This window comes from Oncorhynchus clarkii, chromosome 20 (genome assembly GCF_045791955.1).
Source record: "Oncorhynchus clarkii lewisi isolate Uvic-CL-2024 chromosome 20, UVic_Ocla_1.0, whole genome shotgun sequence".
NCBI lineage: Eukaryota > Metazoa > Chordata > Actinopteri > Salmoniformes > Salmonidae > Oncorhynchus > Oncorhynchus clarkii.
This window is the reverse complement of record NC_092166.1, coordinates 698,070-725,452: the sequence shown is the minus strand read 5'-3', so window position 1 is coordinate 725,452 and position 27,383 is coordinate 698,070. Positions and strand designations below refer to the sequence as shown.

At 43.8% G+C, this 27,383-nt stretch overlaps 1 protein-coding gene across 1 annotated transcript in view; it reads right to left on the bottom strand.

The window, feature by feature from the left end:
- Window positions 1-27,383, bottom strand: part of LOC139376482 (dual specificity calcium/calmodulin-dependent 3',5'-cyclic nucleotide phosphodiesterase 1C-like) — a 98,743-nt gene that overhangs the window by 54,020 nt on the left and 17,340 nt on the right. Inside the window, exons 3-4 of the mRNA XM_071119117.1 lie at window positions 25,515-25,628; window positions 1-115 (exon numbers count right to left, since the gene is read on the bottom strand). The exon at window positions 1-115 is cut by the window's left edge and continues 68 nt beyond it. Of these exons, the coding sequence (XP_070975218.1) occupies window positions 1-115; window positions 25,515-25,628 (229 nt within the window). The remainder of the gene's footprint in view (window positions 116-25,514; window positions 25,629-27,383) is intronic.

The following is a 27,383-nucleotide window of genomic DNA, read 5'->3' as shown; positions in this document are numbered from 1 at the left end:
CGGCAGCATCAAACCCATCTGACGGGTGAATGTAGAGGCCAACCAATCACGCACCTCTGAAGGCACATACTCTGATTGGATATCGCTGAGCTCTTCCTCTGTATCCACCAATTTCCTGGAGGGAGAGAGGGAGAGAGGGAGGAGGGAGAGAGGGAAAGAGGGAGGGAGGAGGGAGAAGGGTGGAGGGATAGAGGGAGGAGGGAGAGAGGGAAGAGGGTGGTTAACCTTTTTTATTTAACTTTTACTAGTCAGATGATATGGTGATAGATCAATCTAGAGGGTTTCAGTCAGATGATATGGTGATAGATAAATCGAGGGTTTCAGTCAGATGATATGGTGATAGATAAATCGAGGGTTTCAGTCAGTCAGATGATATGGTGATAGATCAATCTAGAGGGTTTCAGTCAGTCAGATGATATGGTGATAGATCAATCTAGAGGGTTTCAGTCAGATGATATAGTGATAGATCAATCTAGAGGGTTTCAGTCAGATGATATGGTGATAGATAAATCGAGGGTTTCAGTCAGTCAGATGATATGGTGATAGATCAATCTAGAGGGTTTCAGTCAGATGATATGGTGATAGATAAATCGAGGGTTTCAGTCAGATGATATGGTGATAGATAAATCGAGGGTTTCAGTCAGTCAGATGATATGGTGATAGATCAATCTAGAGGGTTTCAGTCAGTCAGATGATATGGTGATAGATCAATCTAGAGGGTTTCAGTCAGATGATATAGTGATAGATCAATCTAGAGGGTTTCAGTCAGATGATATGGTGATAGATAAATCGAGGGTTTCAGTCAGTCAGATGATATGGTGATAGATCAATCTAGAGGGTTTCAGTCAGTCAGATGATATAGTGATAGATCAATCTAGAGGGTTTCAGTCAGATGATATAGTGATAGATCAATCTAGAGGGTTTCAGTCAGATGATATAGTGCTAGATCAATCTAGAGGGTTCCAGTCAGTCAGATGATATGGTGATAGATCAATCTAGAGGGTTTCAGTCAGATTATATAGTGATAGATCAATCTAGAGGGTTTCAGTCAGTCAGATGATATAGTGATAGATCAATCTAGAGGGTTTCAGTCAGTCAGATGATATAGTGATAGATCAATCTAGAGGGTTTCAGACAGTCAGATGATATAGTGATAGATCAATCTAGAGGGTTTCAGTCAGTCAGATGATATAGTGATAGATCAATCTAGAGGGTTTCAGTCAGTCAGATGATATAGTGATAGATCAATCTAGAGGGTTTCAGTCAGTCAGATGATATGGTGATAGATAAATCGAGGGTTTCAGTCAGTCAGATGATATGGTGATAGATCAATCTAGAGGGTTTCAGTCAGTCAGATGATATAGTGATAGATCAATCTAGAGGGTTTCAGTCAGTCAGATGATATAGTGATCGATCAATCTAGAGGGTTTCAGTCAGTCAGATGATATGGTGATCGATCAATCTAGAGCAGGGGTGTCAAACTCAAATACCCAGTGGGCCAAAATGTAAAACCTGAACAAAGTCACGGGCCAACATTGAACAAATTAACCTTTTAATATGGACCCAAACAAGTTTTGCTTTAACATTGAATATGGAACAAGCATCGCTTATTACCATACAATATATAATTTAATAGTGGAGACATGCAAAATCGAATTTCAAATGAAAAAACACATCAATGGCATTCATTTATTAAATAAATAAAATTTAAATAAAAATTGTATGCCTCTTTTCTATTTGCAGCCTTCTGATTTAAATACCAAAATAAACTTTTTCCACTGGCTAATAATTTTACAAATAAAATGATAATAAATCAATCAACCATTCAAGCCCATGCCTTGTAGCAAGAAAAAGTGCATAAAGAAAACGTTAATTATTGCACACTGGTCTAATCTGATGTGCCCAAGCCAGATACCTGGCATCTCTTCTTGGATGCTAGTTCATCAATGTCTGGGCTCAAGCTCTGAGCTGAAGAAATCCTCAGTATCGAGCGAAGATGTTCATCAGTCAGACGTCTCCTGTGAGTTGTTTTGGTCATCTTCATCGAGGAGAAAAGTTGCTCGCATAGATAAGTGCTGCCGAACATGGAGAGCATCTGAGCAGCTTGGGTGCGGAGCTGAGGCATTGTGTCAGGGATGAACCGTGGAAACTGTGCGACGCCCACAGCCTCATACTTTGACTTCAGCGTGTCGTTGCACTGGAGTTCAATCAGCTCCATTTGGATGTTGGTTGGTGCATTTTCCACATCAACTGCGAAGGGATTACTAAGCAGTTCAAACTTGCATTTCTGGGCATCGAAGTCGGCAAATCGCCGGCTAAACTCAGCGGCGAGAACACTGAGTTTTTCAGCAAACTGTGCGCATGGGAACACGGCGGTAGAGATCTGCGCTTTTATGGATTGGCAGCAGGGAAAATGGCAAGGGTTTCCTTGCAGCATCTGATTCTCCCACAGGCACAGTTTAGTTTTGAAGGCCCTCACTGCAGCGTACATGTCTGTGATGATGCGCCCCCGCCCCTGAAGCTGCAGGTTCAGCGCATCGAGATGGCTCGAGATGTCACAGAGAAAGGCCAGCTCACACAGCTTTCCTCTGCTTAGCCATCTCACCTCTGTGTGATACGGCACGTCTGCGTATTCCGAACCACACTCCTCCAGAAAAGATTTAAACTGGCGGTGATTTAGACCTTTGGCTCTTATAAAGTTAACTACCTGTGTTACTGTGGTCATAACATGTTCCATCTTTAGGGCTTTGGCACACAGTGCTTCCTGATGTATGATGCAGTGGTAAACAGTTAGCTCACCTGCACAGTTCTCTTCCCGCATCTTCTCCCGAACCATGCCCACCAGTCCACTCTTTTTACCGCACATCGCTGGCGCACCATCTGTCGTTAATCCAACGAGTTTATCCCACGGCAGCTTTATTTCAGTTACACATTTGGAAACCTCCTCAAAGATTTCCTTTCCTGTGGTTGTGCCATGCATTGATTTGAATCCTAATAGCTCCTCCGTAACACACAGATTTGAGTCCACTCCACGGATGAAGACTGACAGCTGAGCAGTATCAGATGCGTCGCAGCTCTCATCCACAGCGAGGGAGAACGCAACAAAATCTTTTCCCTTTTCCATCAGCTGGTCATACAGATTGGTGGCAAGATCACATGTGCGATCAGCTACTGTGTTCCTGCTCAGGCTCACGTTTGAAAATGCTTGTTTTTTCTCTGGGCATACGAGGTCACAAACCTTCATCATGCACTTTTTCATGAACTCTCCCTCATTAAAGGGCCGGGCTGATTTTGCGATCTCTGCTGCCACTATATAACTAGCCTTTACAGCAGCCTCGCTTTGTGATGTGGCTTTTTTAAACATATTCTGTTGTGAAACCAAACTTCTTTTCATCTCCTCTACTTTCTGGCTCCTTTGAGTCATGTCCAGGTCCTTGTTTTTGTCATGGTGTTTCGTTTCATAGTGTCGTCTAATGTTGTACTCCTTACTTACAGCCACGTTGACTCCACAAACAAGACAAACAGGTTTGTCTTTTACATATGTAAACAGATATTCTGCCTCCCACTTGTCCAGAAAGCTCCTGTTTTCTGCCTTTCTTTTCGACCATTTTTGGGAAGGGTTAGCTCGCTGACAGTTGTAGTGTCTATGTTGCTATGACTACTGTCACAGAGGAGAGAGCGTTTCTGGGTCTTGTCCTGATTGGCGCGCGAAAACAGCAGAGCATTATGGGATTCGTAGTATTAGTGGTGAATGCGCTGTATAATACCGGCGGGCCAGCTCTAGTAGTAATTTGGTATTGTCTCGCGGGCCAAATATAATTACCCCGCGGGCCAAATTTGGCCCACGGGCCAGAGTTTGACACCCATGATCTAGAGGGTTTCAGTCAGTCAGTCATTCTGAATCCAGATGTTGGGTTTACTCTGAATATCCCACATGGACATTTCCTATGGCCGGATATGGACTCATTCAATATCCTGAGATATGGGACACCCTGTGTTCTCTCTTCATGTTGACAAATACTGACTATATACATTGCATATCTGTGTTCTCTCAGCACATTCAAGATATGAAGCTATATTGATTCCAGATAGATATGCCTTTCTTGGCTGAGCTCCATATCCAGATTTTGATACGCTTTTTGATATGCTAACAATAAGGACAATTTCTGAGGCATTTCTGAGTTTTCAGTGCATGCACAATAATTTGGCAAATATGAAATCCATATTTTTCTTTCATGCAGATATAATTTTTGGATTCCGTCCAGATATAGTACATGGTATGGCCAGATATTGACACATTTGTCACGCCCTGACCGTAGAGATATTTTTATTGTCTATGTTTGATTGGTCATGGTGTGACTCGGGTGGAAAAGTCTATGTTCTTTATTTCTATGTTTTGGCCGGGTATGGTTCTCAATCAGGGACAGCTGTCTATCGTTGTCTCTGATTGGGAATCATACATAGGCAGCCTGTTCTGCCTCCTTAGTTTTGTGGGATGTTGTTTTTGTACAGCTCTGTAGCCTACCGAACGTTACGTTTTGTTGTTTTTAGATACTCATTTTTAATAAAGACAAAATGTACGCCTACCATGTTGCACCTTGGTCCAATCATTTTGACGAGCGTAACAGAACATCCCACCAAAGACCAAGCAGCGTGGACAGGACGAGTGACCGTGGGAGGAGATCCTAGGAGGAGGAGCGGCGACGATATGAGGAGGCAGTCAATATTTGGAGATGGGGGGGGCACACTGGGAGGTTGGCGGAGCTAACTCCCCGTGCTCACGGCAAGGAGCGTGGTACTTGTCAGGCACCGTGTTATGCGGTAAAGCGCATGGTGTCTCCAGTGTGCGTGCACAGCCCGGTGCGCTCGGGGCCAGCTCTCCGCAAGTGCCACGAGAGTGGGCATCCAGCCAGGGAAAATTGTGCCATCTTAGCACTCTTGGTCTCCGGTGCGCCGTTTCGGCCCAGGGTATCCTGCGCCGGCTCTGCGCACTGTGTCTCAGGTGCGCTGTGACAGCTCAGTGCGTCCTGTGCCTGCGCTCCGCACGTGCCGGGCTAAAGTGGGCATTCAGCCACGAGGAGCGGTGCAAGTTCAAAGCACCAGAGCTCTAGTGCTCCCCCACAGCCCGGTTCATCCTGTGCCTGCTCCACGGGTCAGTCCGGAGCCTGCAGCGAGGGTCTCCAGTCCGGAGCCTGCAGCGAGGGTCTCCAGTCCGGGGCCTGCAAAGAGGGTCCCCAGTCCGGAGCCTGCAGCGACGGTCTCCAGTCCGGAGCCTGCAGCGACGGTCTCCAGTCCGGAGCCTGCAGCGACGGTACCCAGTCCGGAGCCTGCAGCGACGGTACCCAGTCCGGAACCGCCAGCGAGGGTCTCCAGTCCGAAGCCTGCAGCAACGGTCTCCAGTCCGGAGCCTGCAGCGACGGTCTCCAGTCCGGAGCCTGCAGCGACGGTCTCCAGTCCGGAGCCTGCAGCGACGGTACCCAGTCCGGAGCCTGCAGCGACGGTACCCAGTCCGGAACCGCCAGCGACGGTCCCCAGTCCGAAGCCGCAAGCGACGGTCCCCAGTCCGGGGCCTGCAAAGAGGGTCCCCAGTCCGGAGCCTGCAGCGACGGTCTCCAGTCCGGAGCCTGCAGCGAGGGTTCCCAGTCCGGGGCCTGCGGCGAGGGTCCCCAGTCCAGGGCCTGCGGCGAGGGTCCCCGCACCAGAGGTGCCACCAAAGTGGGGGGGAGCCAGATACTGTCATGCCCTGACCGTAGAGATCTTTTTATTCTCTATGTTTGGTTGGTCAGGGTGTGACTCGGGTGGGAAACTCTGTGTTCTTTATTTCTTTGTTTTGGCCGGGTATGATTCTCAATCAGGGACAGCTGTCTATCGTTGTCTCTGATTGGGAATCATACTTAGGTAGCCTGTTCTGCCACCTTAGTTTTGTGGGAAGTTGTTCTTGTACAGCTCTGTGTCGCCTACCGAACGTTACGGTCGTTTTCCTTTTGTTGTTTTTAGGTGTTCATTTTTAATAAAGACAAAATGTACGCCTACCACGCTGCACCTTGGTCCGATCATTTCAACGAGCGTAACATCATTAAATATGAGGCCTATTTGGATATCTTGTTTTCTTTATATGATAACAAATACTGACAGTAGATCTACATAGTATACAGTGCCTTGCGAAAGTATTCGGCCCCCTTGAACTTTGCGACCTTTTGCCACATTTCAGGCTCCAAACATAAAGATATAAAACTGTATTTTTTTGTGAAGAATCAACAACAAGTGGGACACAATCATGAAGTGGAATGACATTTATTGGATATTTCAAACTTTTTTAACAAATCAAAAACTGAAAAATTGGGCGTGCAAAATTATTCAGCCCCTTTACTTTCAGTGCAGCAAACTCTCTCCAGAAGTTCAGTGAGGATCTCTGAATGATCCAATGTTGACCTAAATGACTAATGATGATAAATACAATCCACCTGTGTGTAATCAAGTCTCCGTATAAATGCACCTGCACTGTGATAGTCTCAGAGGTCCGTTAAAAGCGCAGAGAGCATCATGAAGAACAAGGAACACACCAGGCAGGTCCGAGATACTGTTGTGAAGAAGTTTAAAGCCGGATTTGGATACAAAAAGATTTCCCAAGCTTTAAACATCCCAAGGAGCACTGTGCAAGCGATAATATTGAAATGGAAGGAGTATCAGACCACTGCAAATCTACCAAGACCTGGCCGTCCCTCTAAACTTTCAGCTCATACAAGGAGAAGACTGATCAGAGATGCAGCCAAGAGGCCCATGATCACTCTGGATGAACTGCAGAGATCTACAGCTGAGGTGGGAGACTCTGTCCATAGGACAACAATCAGTCGTTATTGCACAAATCTGGCCTTTATGGAAGAGTGGCAAGAAGAAAGCCATTTCTTAAAGATATCCATAAAAAGTGTTGTTTAAAGTTTGCCACAAGCCACCTGGGAGACACACCAAACATGTGGAAGAAGGTGCTCTGGTCAGATGAAACCAAAATTGAACTTTTTGGCAACAATGCAAAACGTTATGTTTGGCGTAAAAGCAACACAGCTGAACACACCATCCCCACTGTCAAACATGGTGGTGGCAGCATCATGGTTTGGGCCTGCTTTTCTTCAGCAGGGACAGGGAAGATGGTTAAAATTGATGGGAAGATGGATGGAGCCAAATACAGGACCATTCTGGAAGAAAACCTGATGGAGTCTGCAAAAGACCTGAGACTGGGACGGAGATTTGTCTTCCAACAAGACAATGATACAAAACATAAAGCAAAATCTACAATGGAATGGTTCAAAAATAAACATATCCAGGTGTTAGAATGGCCAAGTCAAAGTCCAGACCTGAATCCAATCGAGAATCTGTGGAAAGAACTGAAAACTGCTGTTCACAAATGCTCTCCATCCAACCTCACTGAGCTCGAGCTGTTTTGCAAGGAGGAATGGGAAAAAATTTCAGTCTCTCGATGTGCAAAACTGATAGAGACATACCCCAAGCGACTTACAGCTGTAATCGCAGCAAAAGGTGGCGCTACAAAGTATTAACTTAAGGGGGCTGAATAATTTTGCACGCCCAATTTTTCAGTTTTTGATTTGTTAAAAAAGTTTGAAATATCCAATAAATGTCGTTCCACTTCATGATTGTGTCCCACTTGTTGTTGATTCTTCACAAAAAAATACAGTTTTATATCTTTATGTTTGAAGCCTGAAATGTAGCAAAAGGTCGCAAAGTTCAAGGGGGCCGAATACTTTTGCAAGGCACTGTATGTTCTCAGCACATACAATGCATATGCTCTTGACTGAGATCCATATCAGGATCTTGATATGCATTTTTATATGCTGAATAAGGACCATTTCAGATGCTTCTTTGAGTTTTGAGTTTTGAGGACATGTGTCCACGTCCTGACCTTAGTTCCTTTTTATGTCTCTATTTTGGTTTGGTCAGGGCGAGTTGGGGTGGGCATTCTATGTGTTTTTTCTATGTTGTTATATTTCTATGTGTTTGGCCTGGTATGGTTCTCAATCAGAGGCAGCTGTCGATCGTTGTCTCTGATTGAGAATCATACTTAGGTAGCCTATTTTCCCCATGTTGGTTGTGGGTGATTATTTTCCCTGTCTGTGTTTGCTCCATACGGGACTGTGTCGGTTTCCATTTATTCTCTTATTCTTTTGTTTTCTGTGTTCAGTTATATTTCATTAAAATTATATTATGGACACGTACCACGCTGCGCATTGGTCCGATCCTTCCTACTCCTCCTCAGAAGAGGAGGAAGAAAACCGTTACAACATGCTCAATAATTTGACAAATATTAAATCGATATCACTCTTTCATACACTAGCTATAATTTTTGTATTCCCTCTGGATAAAGGCACAAGCAAACCGCAAGCTAAAAGCACTGTAACTGGTAGTTTGGCAACAATAATCATTTTATCTGCTGTGGAATTCAATTTTTTTTATTTGGGCGCCACAAATGAGCGTGTAAATCGTGCGGTCAAACTGACGACTGGAGAAACAAATAAGTGAGAAGATGTTAAGAAAAAATCTCAAAGAATTGAATGCTAAAGTGAGTCGCTAATTTGAGATGTTTTATTTATCTAAGTAACTATAAACAAAAACATTAGCTAATTTGGCCAGCAGCCAGTAGGGCTAGCTAGCTTGCTAGGCTTGATATGGGGGTAAAAGCTAAATGGTAGCTATCCTAGCTAGCTAGAAATATTATGAAATTGCCTTTCCTACAGGGAAAAACATGTTTACCCCCTATCAAGCCTCAAGGTGACAGCTAACGTTTTAAAAACGTTTAGGCACATTTTGTATTACTGGTTAATATAAGTTAGCCAGCAACGTTTGTTTTCTGTTAAATAAATAATACACCAGAAAACAGATGTTGTGATTGGAGCTCTAGATTGTCTACACTGCATTTTTGTTTTTTTTATAGAAAAAGCAGAGATGTGCTTTGGAAATAGCAACTTGGATTAAATATGAGGATGTTTGTCTTTCCGGGCATTGTAGCCTATTACTGAGTATGGTGCTGTAGGCTCAGATATGTCACCTTCAGTCAGTATGGTGCTGAAGTCTCAGATATGTCACCTTCAGTCAGTATGGTGCTGAAGGCTCAGATATGTCACCTTCAGTCAGTATGGTGCAGAAGGCTCAGATATGTCACCTTCAGTATGGTGCTGTAGGCTCAGATATGTCACCTTCAGTCAGTATGGTGCTGAAGGCTCAGATATGTCACCTTCAGTCAGTATGGTGCTGAAGTCTCAGATATGTCACCTTCAGTCAGTATGGTGCTGAAGGCTCAGATATGTCACCTTCAGTCAGTATGGTGCTGAAGTCTCAGATATGTCACCTTCAGTCAGTATGGTGCAGAAGGCTCAGATATGTTACCTTCAGTATGGTGCTGTAGGCTCAGATATGTCACCTTCAGTCAGTATGGTGCTGAAGTCTCAGATATGTCACCTTCAGTCAGTATGGTGCAGAAGGCTCAGATATGTCACCTTCAGTATGGTGCTGAAGTCTCAGATATGTCACCTTCAGTCAGTATGGTGCTGAAGGCTCAGATATGTCACCTTCAGTCAGTATGGTGCTGAAGTCTCAGATATGTCACCTTCAGTCAGTATGGTGCAGAAGGCTCAGATATGTTACCTTCAGTATGGTGCTGTAGGCTCAGATATGTCACCTTCAGTCAGTATGGTGCTGAAGTCTCAGATATGTCACCTTCAGTCAGTATGGTGCTGAAGTCTCAGATATGTCACCTTCAGTCAGTATGGTGCTGAAGTCTCAGATATGTCACCTTCAGTCAGTATGGTGCTGAAGGCTCAGATATGTTACCTTTAGTCAGTATGGTGCTGTAGGCTCAGATATGTCACCTTCAGTCAGTATGGTGCTGTAGGCTCAGATATGTCACCTTCAGTCAGTATGGTGCTGAAGTCTCAGATATGTCACCTTCAGTCAGTATGGTGCTGAAGGCTCAGATATGTTACCTTCAGTATGGTGTGAAGGCTCAGATATGTTACCTTCAGTCAGTATGGTGCTGAAGGCTCAGATATGTCACCTTCCGTCAGTATGGTGCTGTAGGCTCAGATATGTTACCTTCAGTCAGTATGGTGCTGTAGGCTCAGATATGTTACCTTCAGTATGGTGCTGAAGGCTCAGATATGTCTCCTTCAGTATGGTGCTGAAGGCTCAGATATGTCACCTTCAGACAGTATGGTGTGAAGGCTCAGATATGTCACCTTCAGTCAGTATGGTGCTGTAGGCTCAGATATGTTACCTTCAGTCAGTATGGTGCTGAAGGCTCAGATATGTTACCTTCAGTCAGTATGGTGCTGTAAGCTCAGATATGTCACCTTCAGTCAGTATAGTGCTGTAGGCTCAGATATGTCACCTTCGGTCAGTATGGTGCTGTAGGCTCAGATATGTTACCTTCAGTCAGTATGGTGCTGAAGGCTCAGATATGTTACCTTCAGTCAGTATGGTGCTGAAGGCTCAGATATGTCACCTTCAGTCAGTATGGTGCTGAAGGCTCAGATATGTCACCTTCAATCAGTATGATGCTGTAAGCTCAGAAATGTTACCTTCATGTGAAGAAGCACCATGATTTTCCGCGCCTAAACTGGTCAAATAACTTGGCCACTGGACATTTCATGATTCGGATTTAACCCATTTTCGACATATAAAGATGAATATTATATATCATGTAAGGATATCTATTAAAATATATATATATTTTTATAGGAATACATAAATGATCAGGTAATGACTACAGATAAGATACATTTCTGACAGTATGTGGATTCGTTCATGCCTGAGTATCAAGGCCTAGATATGTCCACATGTTGGTGTGGCAGGTAGCCTAGAGGTTAGAGCATTGGGCCAGTAACCCAAAGTTTGCAAGGTTGAATCCCCGAGCTGACAAGGTGGAAATCTATTTTTCTGCCCCTGAACAGGCAGTTTACCCACTGTTCTAAGGCCATCATTGAAAATAAGAATTTGTTCTTAACTGACTTGCCTAGTTAATTAAAGGTTAAAAAATAAATAATTGACACATACCCTTTCTGGTGGTCGACTTCCGGCGCCGACAGAGATGGCTGCCTCGCTTTGCGTTCCTAGGAAACTATGCAGTATTTTGGTTTTGAATGTGTTATTTCTTACATTGTTACCACCAAGAAATATTAGGTTTTATTACATACAGTCGGGAGGAACTATTCAATATAAGAGCAACGTCAACTCACCAACATCACGACCAGGAACACGACTTTCCCGAAGCGGATCCTCTGTTTGGTCCACCACCCAGGACAATGGATTGGATCCCAGCAGGCGACCCAAAACAACAGCGCCGCAGAAGGGCAGACAGAGCTGTCTTCTGGTCAGGCTCCGGAGACGGGCACATCGCGCACCGCTCCCTAGCCTACTACTCGCCAATGTCCAGTCTCTTGACAACAAGGTAGACGAAATCCGAGCAAGGGTTGCCTTCCAGAGAGACATCAGAGACTGTAACATTCTTTGTTTCACGGAAACATGGCTTTCTCGGGATATGTTATCAGAGTCGGTACAGCCACCTGGCTTCTTCACGCATCGAGCCGAAAGAAACAAACATCTTTCTCGTAAGAAGAAGGGCGGGGGTGTATGCACTATGATTAACGAGACGTGGTGTGATCATAACAAAATACAGGAACTCAAGTCCTTTTGTTCACCTGACCTAGAATTCCTTACAATCAAATGCCGACCGCATTATCTACCAAGAGAATTCTCTTCGATCATAATCACAGTAGTGTATATCCCGCCCCAAGCAGACACATCGATGGCACATGAAAGAACTTCATTTGACTCTATATAAACTGGAAAACACATCCTGAAGCTGCATTTATTGTAGCTGTGGGAGAAATTAGGTACATATATGGATAAATATACTGTCCTATATAAAAGAGGGATGCATTTGCCATTCTGGTAAGGTACATTGTCTATTGTATAGGACAGGAAGCCAGAGTGGGGCCATGGGAGAGGGCAATACCTAGGGCAGCTGGACATACAAAGATCAGAGGTTATCTAAGGACGGGGGGTTCAGCCAAAGGACCAATTGATGGATTACAGACATCAATCACATCACAGGAGACAAGTCTGTTTGATCTTAGACAACCATATGAAGAGAAGGCGACCAGAACAGCTAGGCACCCTAAAGCTAAAGGAGATGAAAGACACCAAAAGGGACACATGGAGTTAATTACAGGGTATGAACACAGGCCACAGGAAAGGGGAATGTATAGTATTTTTAGTATAGCTGAGCATGCTAAAAACAGAAGAGACACATAGTCTGCTGACCCTAGATAACACACAAACAGGAGAACGCATTAAGCTGAGTGAAGGGTCAAAGCAAGGGTCTTGTCACCATTAGGATCTAATGGAAAGCAGATGGGGGCGTTATTGGGCTGAACAAGCAGGAAGCACGGATTGGGATGTAACTTAATTTGCATATGGGAGGGACTTATATGGTAGGTGTATAACTCAGAGCGAGGGCTCTGAAAAAGTGTGTGTGTTCCGCGGACCGCTCCGGCTTATGATACTGTTGTATTAAAAGTCTATATTGATTTTCACAAAGTTCTTGGTTGTGTCATATTTGAACCGATTTGCCACTACATAATTGGCGAGCTAGCCAGGAGAATTAGGGACTGAATAACGTTCTTGGCTGGCAGCGGGATCTTTGGACGATCTGGGCAAACAAGGGTGGCCACCCAGCTAAGGTAAGACAACAGTGAAATGTTTGCGTAGATCGCTTCAGAGATCCTGCCTCAGCAAGAGGAGCGTCAAGTAGGTCTCTCTCTCTCAAATTTCCTAAAAACTATAGAAACGAAAGAACTTTTTGAAATTCAATGAATTTGCATGCATGTGTGTAAGCTTGGAAATTGTATAATGAATGTGCATGCATGTCTAGTGAGTAAGTAGGTGGGGGCTGTGAACTTCGCTGGTGTAGGGTGTGTTATTCTGGCATGTTGGGGCTGGGATTGGGCACAGGGTTACAGCTATCTGCTTATAAGGTTTGAATAAAATAAGTAGTTATAGAAGTCCTGCGATACCGCTTCAAAATATTTACCAGAAGGTCTGAATGGGTAGGTTACTTTATTGATAAGTAATCCTGCGATACCGCTTCAAAATATTTAGCTGAAGGACTGAATGGGTAGGCTACTTTATTGATAAGTAGATAGATAAACATTCATGGCTACCGCTTCAAGGAAAAGGTCTGTACGGATGAGTATTTAGAAAATAAATACACATGGCTACCGCTTTGAAATGAAGGTCTGTACGGGTGAATATTTAAAACACAGAAAGAACGCTGGCCTGATTGTGCGACGTTCAACTGAAAAAGGAAATCCTGCGAATATAAAACGCTCCGTCTAGCTAAACGGGGGTTTATAAATCAGTAGGTCGCACCACGATATTGCTCTAACGTAGAATAAAGATCAATACGGGGTGGATGAATAGGATATGAAGACAAGCTGATCCGATTAGACAGTAGTCTCGTCATGTCGTAAAAATCCTATAGGATAATACCAGTTTATGTAGAGGAAGTGTATTAAACTAGGGGATAAACTATAGGTCGTTTTTAGGTAAAAACGAAGGGTATGCGTGAAAAATCCTATAGGATAATACCAGCTTATGTAGAGGAAGTGAATTAAGTTAGGTAATAAACTGTTTTGTTTTTAGGTAAAGACAAAAGGATTGAATGAATGCTGTAATATAATTATTTGTGATGAATGAGCAGATTAGAAAGAAGAGGAAGAACAGGCTGTGTGTCTGTGACCAACTGGGAATGCGCAGGCCTCTCTGACAGTTAACTAAGTGTAATTTGAGAAAGAGAGCGCATTTAACTCTCACTGGGAAGAGGAACGAAATCGATAAATATTGGGCAAGATAAGTTATACATAAGCATAAAACATTGACTGGATAATGAGTTAAAAGACCATTGTAAAAATTACAATAGGTGTTAAAAAGAGGTATTAAACAAGGCATGGATAGTATAAAACGGATGCGAAGTAGGAAGAAATAACTTAAAAATATACAGATAAACTAAAATATATACTGGTTAAAATAAATCTAGGCTAAAGTGAGAATTGCATGAAAATAGAAGTCTAGAACACATTGAAAATATCACGAGCCCTGTAAACGAAATAGGAGGCTGCAATTTAAAAATAGCCTCAGGAATTAAACAGTAAAATAGGCTAAGAGAGAATATAGCAAGCGGATAAATAAAGAGATAAGAAAGTGCAGACATTATAAATAAGCTGAATTAGAAGGAAAATTATATGAAATAGGATTTAATACATTGAATAAAGTTAAAGTAATAGTATAAGCAAAGATAAAAACACAGTGATATTTGAGGTGCTGTACTAGAATAAGACATTAAGGCTTCTGTAGTATTCAGTAATACAGTTGTAGACATTATAGAGTAGGTTTTAATAGGAGGTATTAAGTGATGTGACTAATAAATTATTATTTGAGAAAGTAGGGTAGATCTACCTTGGAAAATAGTAAATAAAGTATATAATGCGATGGGAGAGTATAGGAAAAATAAATAGTGGCATGGAAACAAATGGACTGTTTCTCCCGGGAATATAGAGATAGCGAAATTTAATAAAGCCATAGAGTCGCTGAAAGAAGCGCACGTTAATTCTACCAATTCGATTTGAATATGAAGGAGCGGTTTGCTACAATGTAGGGCAACATTACCCGGTAAACAGGATAAATAAAATAATGAATTGGAACGATCACATACAACCATAACAAGAAGCTTAACTTACCAGCGTTTTAATGTTAATTAACATTATCATCAGAAATACATTACGATGGGGGAAGTGTAAGAAGTTGTAGAGCAGGGCTAACTAGTGTGGGGGGAAATTAGTGTAAGATGACACTGGAATGCGATAGTAGAGAATGCAGAAATACAGGAATTTACACCCGTTTTAAAAGAACAACAACTGATCGTTCTAAGGTTAGTACGAATGAAGTTTTCACCAAGCGGTGTATAGTCTCTGATTGATCAAAAAGTGGTTCATAGAGAGTACAGTTTATGTGATGAAATACGTACTAGATCACGTTTTACCTAACTTATAGTAAGGTACCGATGTAATTTACAAATAGCCCCACTCGGAGTCGTTTTGCATTAAAATGGCGGTTTCAGTGGTGATAAAATGCGTGGAGAAGTTGTTATTAGCGTCAAAATACGGAAAATAAACGTATATGAAAAATCACAAGCGTGGTAAAAATAGTTAGAAGAAAAGCAAATTGTAGAGTATGGGTGTATTCAATTTCTAAGGGTAGGATACAGATGGCCGAGCAGGGGGGAATTGTGCGTTCTGTGCATGGCTGGAGCTTTTATCGCATGCTCGGGATAAGTGAGGGGATTTTAGTATGTGTGTTACTGTTGGCTTGCTGATTTAGAGGGTGGCATGGTGAATGTTAACGAAATGTACATTTCTTTTCCAGAAAAAAGGGGTTACATTTTCAATGGGTTTTTCAGTTCGGTTTCAAGTTGGGTATGCAGAAGGATGGAAGTGCTTTTGAAAGTGTGGTTAAGATGTTTCTAAAGAAAAAAGAGTGAAAACATTATAATGGTGTCGAATGCCCTGAACTCTAAGAATTTCCCGTGAAGACTGATCAACTTCACTAGAAATTTTTGGAATAGGTGGGATTTAATTATAAAATGATTGAGAAACACCAGCTTCTGTTCAAAGTGTAGAATCACTTTGAAATTCCATTATTTCCTTGGGAAAAAGATGAAGAGTTGTAATCTTGAATTGACTAGTTATTCAAATAGGTTTATTTTTATTTAACATGGGGTTATAGGAGAACATATCAGTTCCCTGGGGTTATGGTCTTTGGGTAAATACAAAATGTGCTTTGTTCGTTCTACATATAAAATGGAAATATATGTAAACAAGGGATAACAGTTACTCCAAATAGGTTATTGGAGTGGGGGTTTCTGCAAGGGTTATGATGATAACTACATAATCTGTAACTCATCTGAGAGATCGCCAGTAGAATAAGGGAGTTATCATGGAAATGTAATGTCAGAATGCATTCATGCTTGGGAGAGACTATCATAACACCAAGTGGGTGTGAAATTTATAAACAACATTTAGTTATGTTTTGGTTATAGGACTGTTTAAATTTATTAGGCCTAGGGAAGCTCTGGAAACTAATCCTGAGACAGGGTGATTGACAGAATTTACAGAATATTAAATTAAAGGTTTTTGTTTCTTTTATTTTACAATATCATAGTAATTGGAGTGATACATTGGAATGACATAAGTAATTGAATAAAAAGTATAGTCTGTTGTGTGATAACACCCAAGGATGAAGAAGACATTACAAGAAGACATTACAAATAGTGGTAATTTATTGCAAATATGCAGTTATTATAATTTACTTTACCATTTTTCTTGTTTGGTCAATTTATTTTTGTTTTGAGGAAAATAAGAGTGTATATTTTTCCTGAGGAGGGACTGATATATATTGACTAAAAATGATTTGAGAATGTTTAAGTATGTATCAAACTATGGAAGGAAATTAGGAGTAGTGACTTATGTGTTATGGGTTAGAAAAACTGTAACTACATTGGGGGCTCATATATGAAGGTTATGGTAACAAGAGGGGGGTGTTATTTCTAGAAACAGTGTATATTGATAGACAAGATCATTCACAGAAAAGGAAGGACAGTTGGTTTTGTAAAAATATAGGGACAATTCTAAAAGTAAATAGAACATTACACATACCTAGATTATGGTAAAAGTGATAAGTAGTGGCATTTTGAACACTAGAGCAAAAGTTTAAGAAGCTTAGGACTTAGTTTTGTTAGGATTGGATATTCTTCCAACTGGAAGACACTTGACTGATTACATGTTATTCTTGCAGCAGTTGCTGTAGGGACCATAATTTGGCTATCATTATGAATATTTTTGTGGCAAGAGGCCAGGTATTTGAGACAGAATGTTTACATAGGGCTGTTATTTAAAAATTAAGATTTAGTGATCCTGCTATAAGAAGAAACTCTGTTGTCAGGAAATAACCCATGAGTTAGTATGTATGTTCCCAGGAAAAGACGCCAGATGGAAGGGCATGGGCTGAATTCTGGAAACTGAGTGTACATCAAGATACACCGGGCTGGGGATATACTTCTTACAGCACCTGCAGTGGTAAAGATTGTCATGTCTCTCTATGATGGGTGCATAAGTTTCACAAGAAGTAAGGTCCAGCTGAATAATGGGTGAGCTTGAAAACACCATGACAGAGGACGTGAAACAAAACAAAAGAGAGAGAGAGAGACTAGATTCTACTGTAGACATACTGGGTTGAGTTTGGGGGTTATTTGTTTTATTTGATAATGTATCATGTGAATAAGGATATATGTTAGGGTAGTTGTACTCTAAACCACATGTTGAAGGCTCAATGTGGAAGCTCATTCCGTGTTGAATTACTTTAAGAAGAAATAATGTTGATTAAGGTTATGCACATGTTTATCAGTTGAAACAGAGCAGATGGGGAACTAAGTAAAAAATGACATGGTTTGGGAACACCTCTCAGAACCTGCGGCCGAAAGGGGAAGACTGGATGAAAGCACGAGGAAGCCAATTAGGGCCTCCATTTTTGTGGAGTCCAGCAGAAAAGTATCCTGGAGGCATAGAGTCAGGTGAAGAGAGAGTGGGAATTGTCATGGTCTCAGATTTCAGTATTCATGAATACAGTCATGCATAACATATAACATTGTCAATACTGTTATGTTTTGTCCTTTGTTTTCCAAGTCTTATGTTTAGGAAACCAGATGGAGAAGGGTTCTCCAGCTTCAGCTGGAATGTCAGTTTGTGTGATGAGTGATGGAAGTAAGAGAATGTATGGTGTAATCATAGAACAGAGGCCATAAGTCTCTAAGTATGAATGCCCCATAGAAAGAAGGCAGAAATCTGAACCAGGATGAGAGGTTCCACATCTGATGATCCAAGGGGACCAGAAGGATCTCTCCCAGTGATACCAGGAGATCGAGTCTACGTTTGAGTGTTCCGAAGGAAGTGGGATCAGCCGAGGAGGGAAGGACCCTACGAGGTGGCAACAGCCACAAACACGGCCGTCCAAGTGAAAGGAAGCAAGACGTGGTATCATCTAAACCACTGCACCCGAGTCCCGACGGAGAGAAGGACACAACCATACAGAGATGAGGACACAGAGGATGCTGATTCACCAGAAGGGACCCCGGAGGGAGCAGGAGCAGCGGAATCGATCAAAGCGCCGGGGAGGAATCAAGAAAATGGCAGACCAGATACAACGAGTGCATCGGCTAACATACTCAGAAGAACGAACCAGGGAAAAAGAGCCGGAAAAGAAAAGAGACAAACAACCAAAGTTTCCTCCAGTATGGCCAGAAAGCCCAGAAGTGGGAGGGGGTAACATGTCTGCCACTCCTGATGATATACTTGTTGGGGCAGACTCTGTTGACGGAAGCCTTCTACAGTGGGACCCCGAGGTATCGCCTAAAGAATGTGAACATCTCTTCCCTGAAATGGTCACCTTCCAGATGGAAGCACAGTCCGGCCTGAGGAGGGAGCCTCAGGGGAAGACAGAGGAGGAGAGGCCTCACAGGAACAGAAGGAGAGACCCCGCAAAGAGGAGGAAAAGTCCAGCAAGCTGAAGAAAATGGGGATTTCCCCAAAATTGACTTTTCAGCTCTTGAATTGTCTCCTTAACAGACACTTGAAGTTAGAGCCACAGAAGAACAATGATATTGACATAACAGAAGTAACAGTGAACGCTAGTATAGCAACAACAGACTCACGCACAATCAAGATGTAGGGTGGAAACAGGAAGAGAAGAGAGGAACCAGTCAAACAATCTAAAAAGACTGACAAGGTTAGAATCTCTGTCCCACCTCAACATATAACTGAAACAGAAGAAGAGAAGACAAAAGGATCAAACCCTTACCGGAGATTGCATTCGGTGGATGGACATATCATCGAACGAAGAGAGAAGTCATTTGGGACTCAAAAGGATGTGACCTGACGTTAACCAAAGAAGTAGACGAGTGGGTGCTCACCATGAATCAGATTGAACCAGTTGAAGGTGAAGAATTAATAGGTGAAATAATGAGAACAAGATTGGCTGAAGGGAGTAGTTCCTCAGTCATTCAGAATTGGTCTTACGCCAATACCTAAACAGGAAGAGCCTGTGGTAGCTAGAAAGCATCAGAACCAGGAGGGTTCTTTACTGACATTTTGAACTTTTTGACTAACTTTAATGACCTACCTCAAGATAAGAACATTGCAAAGATGACAGACACAGACATACCAGACTCTGAACCACTCAAGGACACCACATGAAATGAATAGTGAAGAATGAGTGGTACGATTAGGCTAAGTATACAGCAGAAATAAACATAGGAGGGACAATTGTATTTTGTGTAGAAAATCACCTTTGTCTGATCTTTTGATAGTACCTGAACCTGCATCATTTGAAGAATGCGTTAAATGTAAAATGTTCAATATTCAGAGAAAATACTACATTCCCTTGTGTGACATAGAATGTAGGATTGCTCGAGGGAGCACTAGAGGCAGAACCATATTAAATTAGACTGGGTTGGGAGTTCAAGGCAAGAGATGAAGTTAAATCTGGATTTGAATCTTAATTTTTGTGGATAACATCAAATAAGAACTTAGAGTGGATTAATTACATATACTATAACCAACAGAGATTCATTAACTATACTGACTCGGCTTTAACGGCGTTGGGGGAATAGGTACAGGATACCAGTAAAATGTCTTGCCAAAATAGACAGGCTCTCAATTGGCTTTTTGCAGAGAAGGGTGGAGTTTGTTATGTTCGGGGATGATTGTTGCACCTTTATTCCCAATAACACTGTGCCTAATGGATCCCTTGCAATCGCTATGGCTAAACTTAAAGGGTTAAGAAAAGAGGTTAAGAAAAATGCTGGGGTGGACTCTCATGTTTGGGATTGGTTGGACTTAGCATTGGGGAAATAGGGAGCCATGTTTGCTAGGACGGCCTTTATGCTGGAAGGGGGGTTATTGGCTCTGGGTATTGTATTTTGTTGTGTTTTACCCTGGGTGAAATCACTTGTGATCCAGACAACGGTTAAACAGATGTTTGTAAGTAGAGCTGACACTCCGGTGATAGTTGATCCTGTGCCGGGTAGGCCAGGCCACTATACTGATGAAAATGGACAGTTATGCTGTCATTCCAAATTCATAAGAAAGTCAACTGATGCATATCCACAAAAAGGGTCATTTCCGTAGTAAGTACAAGAGGTGTTATGTAAGGTCTACTTTTGCTCACGGCCTTGTGTTTTAGTATGTTTTATCAAATGTTTTTATAGGTATATCAATGAATATATCTGGTTTCTTTTAATTAAAAGTTAGTTTTGCCTTCTAAAATGCTAGGTTATATTTAAAAACATGTAGGTAACAGTGGGATATCCCAGTTACAAGTGTCTACGGACCATGTCCTTAATCTTCTAACAGAAGTTGGTATTGATGGTATCACGGTTGTTGGAGAGGTGTCTGAGAGGGAGAATCATGTGGAAAGCTTAAATGTAGAATGATGTGTCAATTTTATTTTGTAACTGCATGGAGGCCTAGTGTTTTCTCAGATTCAATTTATTATTTGAGTCATTGCTTTATTATATATATTTTTCTTTTTCGCGTAGCTGAGAACCTCAGACAAGGTTATGTATTTACATGCTCATGCTTTAACAAAAGATAATGTATTATTTTTTGTTTCTATACCGAACTAGATATTTTACTCTTATGAAATACTAGAGATGTTTGGTGTAGGTGATTAGGAAGTTTTATTTTTTAATTATTTTTTATTTTTTATTTAAAAATATTTTTTTTGATAATCGACTGTTGATATTATGTTCCATATATGTCCTTTTTAAGTTTTTGGTGCTTATTAAAGCACCAGAGGGGGGTTATGTGGGAGAAATTAGGTACATATATGGATAAATATACTGTCCTATATAAAAGAGGGATGCATTTGCCATTCTGGTAAGGTACATTGTCTATTGTATAGGACAGGAAGCCAGAGTGGGGCCATGGGAGAGGGCAATACCTAGGGCAGCTGGACATACAAAGATCAGAGGTTATCTAAGGACGGGGGGTTCAGCCAAAGGACCAATTGATGGATTACAGACATCAATCACATCACAGGAGACAAGTCTGTTTGATCTTAGACAACCATATGAAGAGAAGGCGACCAGAACAGCTAGGCACCCTAAAGCTAAAGGAGATGAAAGACACCAAAAGGGACACATGGAGTTAATTACAGGGTATGAACACAGGCCACAGGAAAGGGGAATGTATAGTATTTTTAGTATAGCTGAGCATGCTAAAAACAGAAGAGACACATAGTCTGCTGACCCTAGATAACACACAAACAGGAGAACGCATTAAGCTGAGTGAAGGGTCAAAGCAAGGGTCTTGTCACCATTAGGATCTAATGGAAAGCAGATGGGGGCGTTATTGGGCTGAACAAGCAGGAAGCACGGATTGGGATGTAACTTAATTTGCATATGGGAGGGACTTATATGGTAGGTGTATAACTCAGAGCGAGGGCTCTGAAAAAGTGTGTGTGTTCCGCGGACCGCTCCGGCTTATGATACTGTTGTATTAAAAGTCTATATTGATTTTCACAAAGTTCTTGGTTGTGTCATATTTGAACCGATTTGCCACTACATAGCCAGGGATTTTAACAAGGCTAATCTAAAAACAAGGCTCTCCAAATTTGAACAGCATATCGAATGCGCGACCTGGGCTAGCAAAACCCTGGATCATTGTTATTCTAACTTCCGCGACGCATATAAAGCCCTCCCCCGCCCTCCTTTCGGAAAATTTGACCACAACTCCATTTTGTTGCTCCCAGCCTATAGACAGAAACTAAAACAGGAAGCACCAGTGCTCAGGTCTGTTCAACGCTGGTCCGACCAATCGGATTCCACGCTTCAAGATTGCTTCGATCACGTGGCAATAACATTGATGAATACGCTGGTTCGGTGAGCGAATTTTTTAGCAAGTGCATCAGTGATGTTGTACCCATAGCGTCTATTAAAACATTCCCCAATCAAAAACCGTGGATTGAAGGCAGCATTTGCGCAAAACTGAAAGCGCAAACCACTGCTTTTAACCAGGGCAAGGCGACCGGAAACATGACCGAATACAAACAGTGTAGCTATTCCCGCCGCAAGGCAATCAAACAAGCTAAGCGTCAGTATAGAGACAAAGTAGAGTCGCAATTAAACGTCTCAGACACAAGAGGTATGTGGCAGGATCTACAGTCAATCACGGACCACAAAAGGAAAAAAGGCCCCGTCGCGGACCACAATGTCTTGCTCCCAGACAAACTAAACAACTTCTTTGCTCACTTTGAGGACAATACAGTGCCACTGACACGGCCCGCTACCAAAACCTGCGGGCTCTCCTTCACTGCAGCCAATGTGAGAAAAACATTTAAACGTGTTAACCCTCGCAAGGCTGCCGGCCCAGGCGGCATCCCCACCCGCGTCCTCAGAGAATGCGCAGACCAGCTTGCTGGTGTGTTTACGGACATAATCAATCAATCCTTATCCCAGTCTGCTGTTCCCACATGCTTCAAGAGGGCCACCATTGTTCCAGTTCCCAAGAAAAGCAAAGGTAAATTAGCTAAATGACTATCGCCCCGTAGCACTCACTTCCGTCATCATGAGGTGCTTTGAGAGACGAGTCAAGGACCATATCACCTCCACCTTACCTGACATCCTAGACCCACTCCAATTTGCTTACTGACCCAATAGGTCCACAGACGACACAACCACACTGCACACTGCCCTAACCCATCTGGACAAAAGGAATACCTATGTAAGAATGCTGTTCATCAACTACAGCTCAGCATTTAACACCATAGTACCCTCCAAACTCATCATCAAGTTCGAGACCCTGGGTATCGACCCCGCCCTGTGCAACTGGGTCCTGGACTTCCTGATCTCCACCCTGCTGATCCTCAACTCTGGGGTCCCACAAGGGTGCGTTCTCAGCCCTCTCCTGTACTCCCTGTTCACCTATGACTGCGTGGCCATGCACACCTCCAACTCAATCATCAAGTTTGCAGACGACACAACAGTGGTAGGCTTGATTACCAACAACGTTGAGACGGCCTACAGGGAGGAGGTGAGGGCCCTCGGAGTGTGGTGTCAGGAAAATAACCTCACACTCAATGTCAACAAAACAAAGGAGATGATAGTAGACTTCAGGAAACAGCAGAGAGAGCAGCCCCCTATCCACATCAATGGGAGAGTAGTGGAGAAGGTGGAATGTTTTGAGTTCCTCGGTATACACATCACTGACAAACTGAAATGGTCCACCCACACAGACAGCGTGGTGAAAAAGGTTCAGCAGCGCCTCTTCAACCTCAGGAGGCTGAAGATATTTGGCTTGTCACAAAAACACTCACAAACTTTTACAGATGCACAATCGAGAGCATCCTGTCGGGCTGTATCACCGCCTGGTACGGCAACTGCTTCACCCACAACCATAAGGCTCTCCAGATGGTAGTGAGGTCTGCACAACGCATCACCGGGGGCAAACTACCTGCCCTCCAGGACACCTACACCACCCGATGTCACAGGAAGGCCAAAAAGATCATCAAGGACAACAACCACCCGAGCCACTTCCTGTTCACCCGGCTATCATCCAGAAGGCGAGGTCAGTACAGGTGCATCAAAGTGGGGACCGAGAGACTGAAAAACAGCTTCTATCTCAAGGCCATCAGACTGTTAAACAGCCACCACTAACATTGAGTGGCTGCTGCCAACATACTGACTCAACTCTAGCCACTTTAAAAATGGAAAAATTGATGTAATAAATGTATCACTAGCCACTTTATATGTTTACATACCCTACATTACTCACCTCATATGTATATACTGTACTCTGTACCATCTACTGCATCTTGCCTATGCCGTTCTGTACCATCTACTGCATCTTGCCTATGCCGTTCTGTACCATCTACTGCATCTTGCCTATGCCGTTCTGTACCATCTACTGCATCTTGCCTATGCCGTTCTGTACCATCTACTGCATCTTGCCTATGCCGTTCTGTACCATCTACTGCATCTTGCCTATGCCGTTCTGTACCATCTACTGCATCTTGCCTATGCCGTTCTGTACCATCTACTGCATCTTGCCTATGCCGTTCTGTACCATCTACTGCATCTTGCCTATGCCGTTCTGTACCATCTACTGCATCTTGCCTATGCCGTTCTGTACCATCTACTGCATCTTGCCTATGCCGTTCTGTACCATCTACTGCATCTTGCCTATGCCGTTCTGTACCATCTACTGCATCTTGCCTATGCCGTTCTGTACCATCTACTGCATCTTGCCTATGCCGTTCTGTACCATCTACTGCATCTTGCCTATGCCGTTCTGTACCATCTACTGCATCTTGCCTATGCCGTTCTGTACCATCTACTGCATCTTGCCTATGCCGTTCTGTACCATCTACTGCATCTTGCCTATGCCGTTCTGTACCATCTACTGCATCTTGCCTATGCCGTTCTGTACCATCTACTGCATCTTGCCTATGCCGTTCTGTACCATCTACTGCATCTTGCCTATGCCGTTCTGTACCATCTACTGCATCTTGCCTATGCCGTTCTGTACCATCTACTGCATCTTGCCTATGCCGTTCTGTACCATCTACTGCATCTTGCCTATGCCGTTCTGTACCATCTACTGCATCTTGCCTATGCCGTTCTGTACCATCTACTGCATCTTGCCTATGCCGTTCTGTACCATCTACTGCATCTTGCCTATGCCGTTCTGTACCATCTACTGCATCTTGCCTATGCCGTTCTGTACCATCTACTGCATCTTGCCTATGCCGTTCTGTACCATCTACTGCATCTTGCCTATGCCGTTCTGTACCATCTACTGCATCTTGCCTATGCCGTTCTGTACCATCTACTGCATCTTGCCTATGCCGTTCTGTACCATCTACTGCATCTTGCCTATGCCGTTCTGTACCATCTACTGCATCTTGCCTATGCCGTTCTGTACCATCTACTGCATCTTGCCGTTCGGCCATTGCTGATTCATGTATTTTTATGTACATAGGCTGTTAGTTTAGATGTCCGCAGGAGACTGAGGTGTGTGCGAGTTGGTATGTGTGTGTGAGAGGTTAATTGACGTTATTGTGTAGTAGTGTGTAGCTGGTCTCCTCTATATAAACTGACTCCAGAACAGTGTGTGTAGTAGTGTGTACCTGGTCTCCTCTATATAAACTGACTCCAGAACAGTGTGTGTAGTAGTGTGTACCTGGTCTCCTCTATATAAACTGACTCCAGAACAGTGTGTGTAGTAGTGTGTAGCTGGTCTCCTCTATATAAACTGACTCCAGAACAGTGTGTATAGTAGTGTGTACCTGGTCTCCTCTATATAAACTGACTCCAGAACAGTGTGTGTAGTAGTGTGTACCTGGTCTTCTCTATATAAACTGACTCCAGAACAGTGGCAGCATACTCCAGGTTCTTCTTGAGGTCCACCAGAGACACCTCTCCTCTCTCCAGCTGTTTCAGCAGACATCTCAACCTACAGGAGGACAGGATCAACATTACCATTACAACACTATTACAACACAGAGACAACATTATCCTCTCCTCCCTCTCCAGCAGCTTCAGCAGTCATCTTAACCTACCAGAAGACAGAGAAACAACATAAATATTGTGACTCAGTCAAACTGCAGGAGGACAGAGACAACGTGATCGTTATGACTCAGTCAAACTGCAGGAGGACAGAGACAACGTGATCGTTATGACTCAGTCAAACTGCAGGAGGACAGAGACAACGTGATCGTTATGACTCAGTCAAACTGCAGGAGGACAGAGACAACGTGATCGTTATGACTCAGTCAAACTGCAGGAGGACAGAGACAACGTGATCATTATGACTCAGTCAAACTGCAGGAGGACAGAGACAGCGTGATCGTTATGACTCAGTCAAACTGCAGGAGGACAGAGACAACGGGATCGTTATGACTCAGTCAAACTGCAGGAGGACAGAGACAACGTGATCGTTATGACTCAGTCAAACTGCAGGAGGACAGAGACAACGTGATCGTTATGACTCAGTCAAACTGCAGGAGGACAGAGACAACGTGATCGTTATGACTCAGTCAAACTGCAGGAGGACAGAGACAACGTGATCGTTATGACTCAGTCAAACTGCAGGAGGACAGAGACAACATGATCGTTATGACTCAGTCAAACTGCAGGAGGACAGAGACAACGTGATCGTTATGACTCAGTCAAACTGCAGGAGGACAGAGACAACATGATCGTTATGACTCAGTCAAACTGCAGGAGGACAGAGACAACGTGATCGTTATGACTCAGTCAAACTGCAGGAGGACAGAGACAACATGATCGTTATGACTCAGTCAAACTGCAGGAGGACAGAGACAACATGATCGTTATGACTCAGCCAAACTGCAGGAGGACAGAGACAACGTGATCGTGATTTACATTTAGCAGACAATCTTATCCAACTTACAATCAGTCAGTTATTATAATGGCTTACGTATCAACAACAACAATTACATTAAATCAATTCTCATTGATTGAAAGTTAGTGTTAGTCATATTGGTTGTAGGGGGCTGGGGGGATAGGGGGCTGGGAGGGATAGGGGGCTGGGAGGGCTGGGGGGGGGGGTAGAGGGCTGGGAGGGCTGGGGGGATAGGGGGCTAGAGGGGATAGGGGGCTGGGAGGGATAGGGGGCTGGGAGGGCTGGGGGGGGGGGGTAGAGGGCTGGGAGGGCTGGGGGGCTGGGGGGCTGGGAGGGATAGGGGGCTGGGAGGGCTGGGGGGGGGGGTAGAGGGCTGGGAGGGATAGGGGGCTGGGAGGGCTGGGGGGGGGGGTAGAGGGCTGGGAGGGCTGGGGGGGGGGGTAGAGGGCTGGGAGGGATAGGGGGCTGGGAGGGCTGGGGGGGGGGGTAGAGGGCTGGGAGGGCTGGGGGGGGGGGTAGAGGGCTGGGAGGGATAGGGGGCTGGGAGGGCTGGGGGGGGGGGGTAGAGGGCTGGGAGGGCTGGGGGGGGGGGGTAGAGGGCTGGGAGGGATAGGGGGCTGGGAGGGCTGGGGGGGGGGTAGAGGGCTGGGAGGGCTGGGGGGGGGGTAGAGGGCTGGGAGGGATAGGGGGCTGGGAGGGCTGGGGGGGGGGGGTAGAGGGCTGGGAGGGCTGGGGGGGGGGGTAGAGGGCTGGGAGGGATAGGGGGCTGGGAGGGCTGGGGGGGGGGTAGAGGGCTGGGAGGGCTGGGGGGGGGGGTAGAGGGCTGGGAGGGATAGGGGGCTG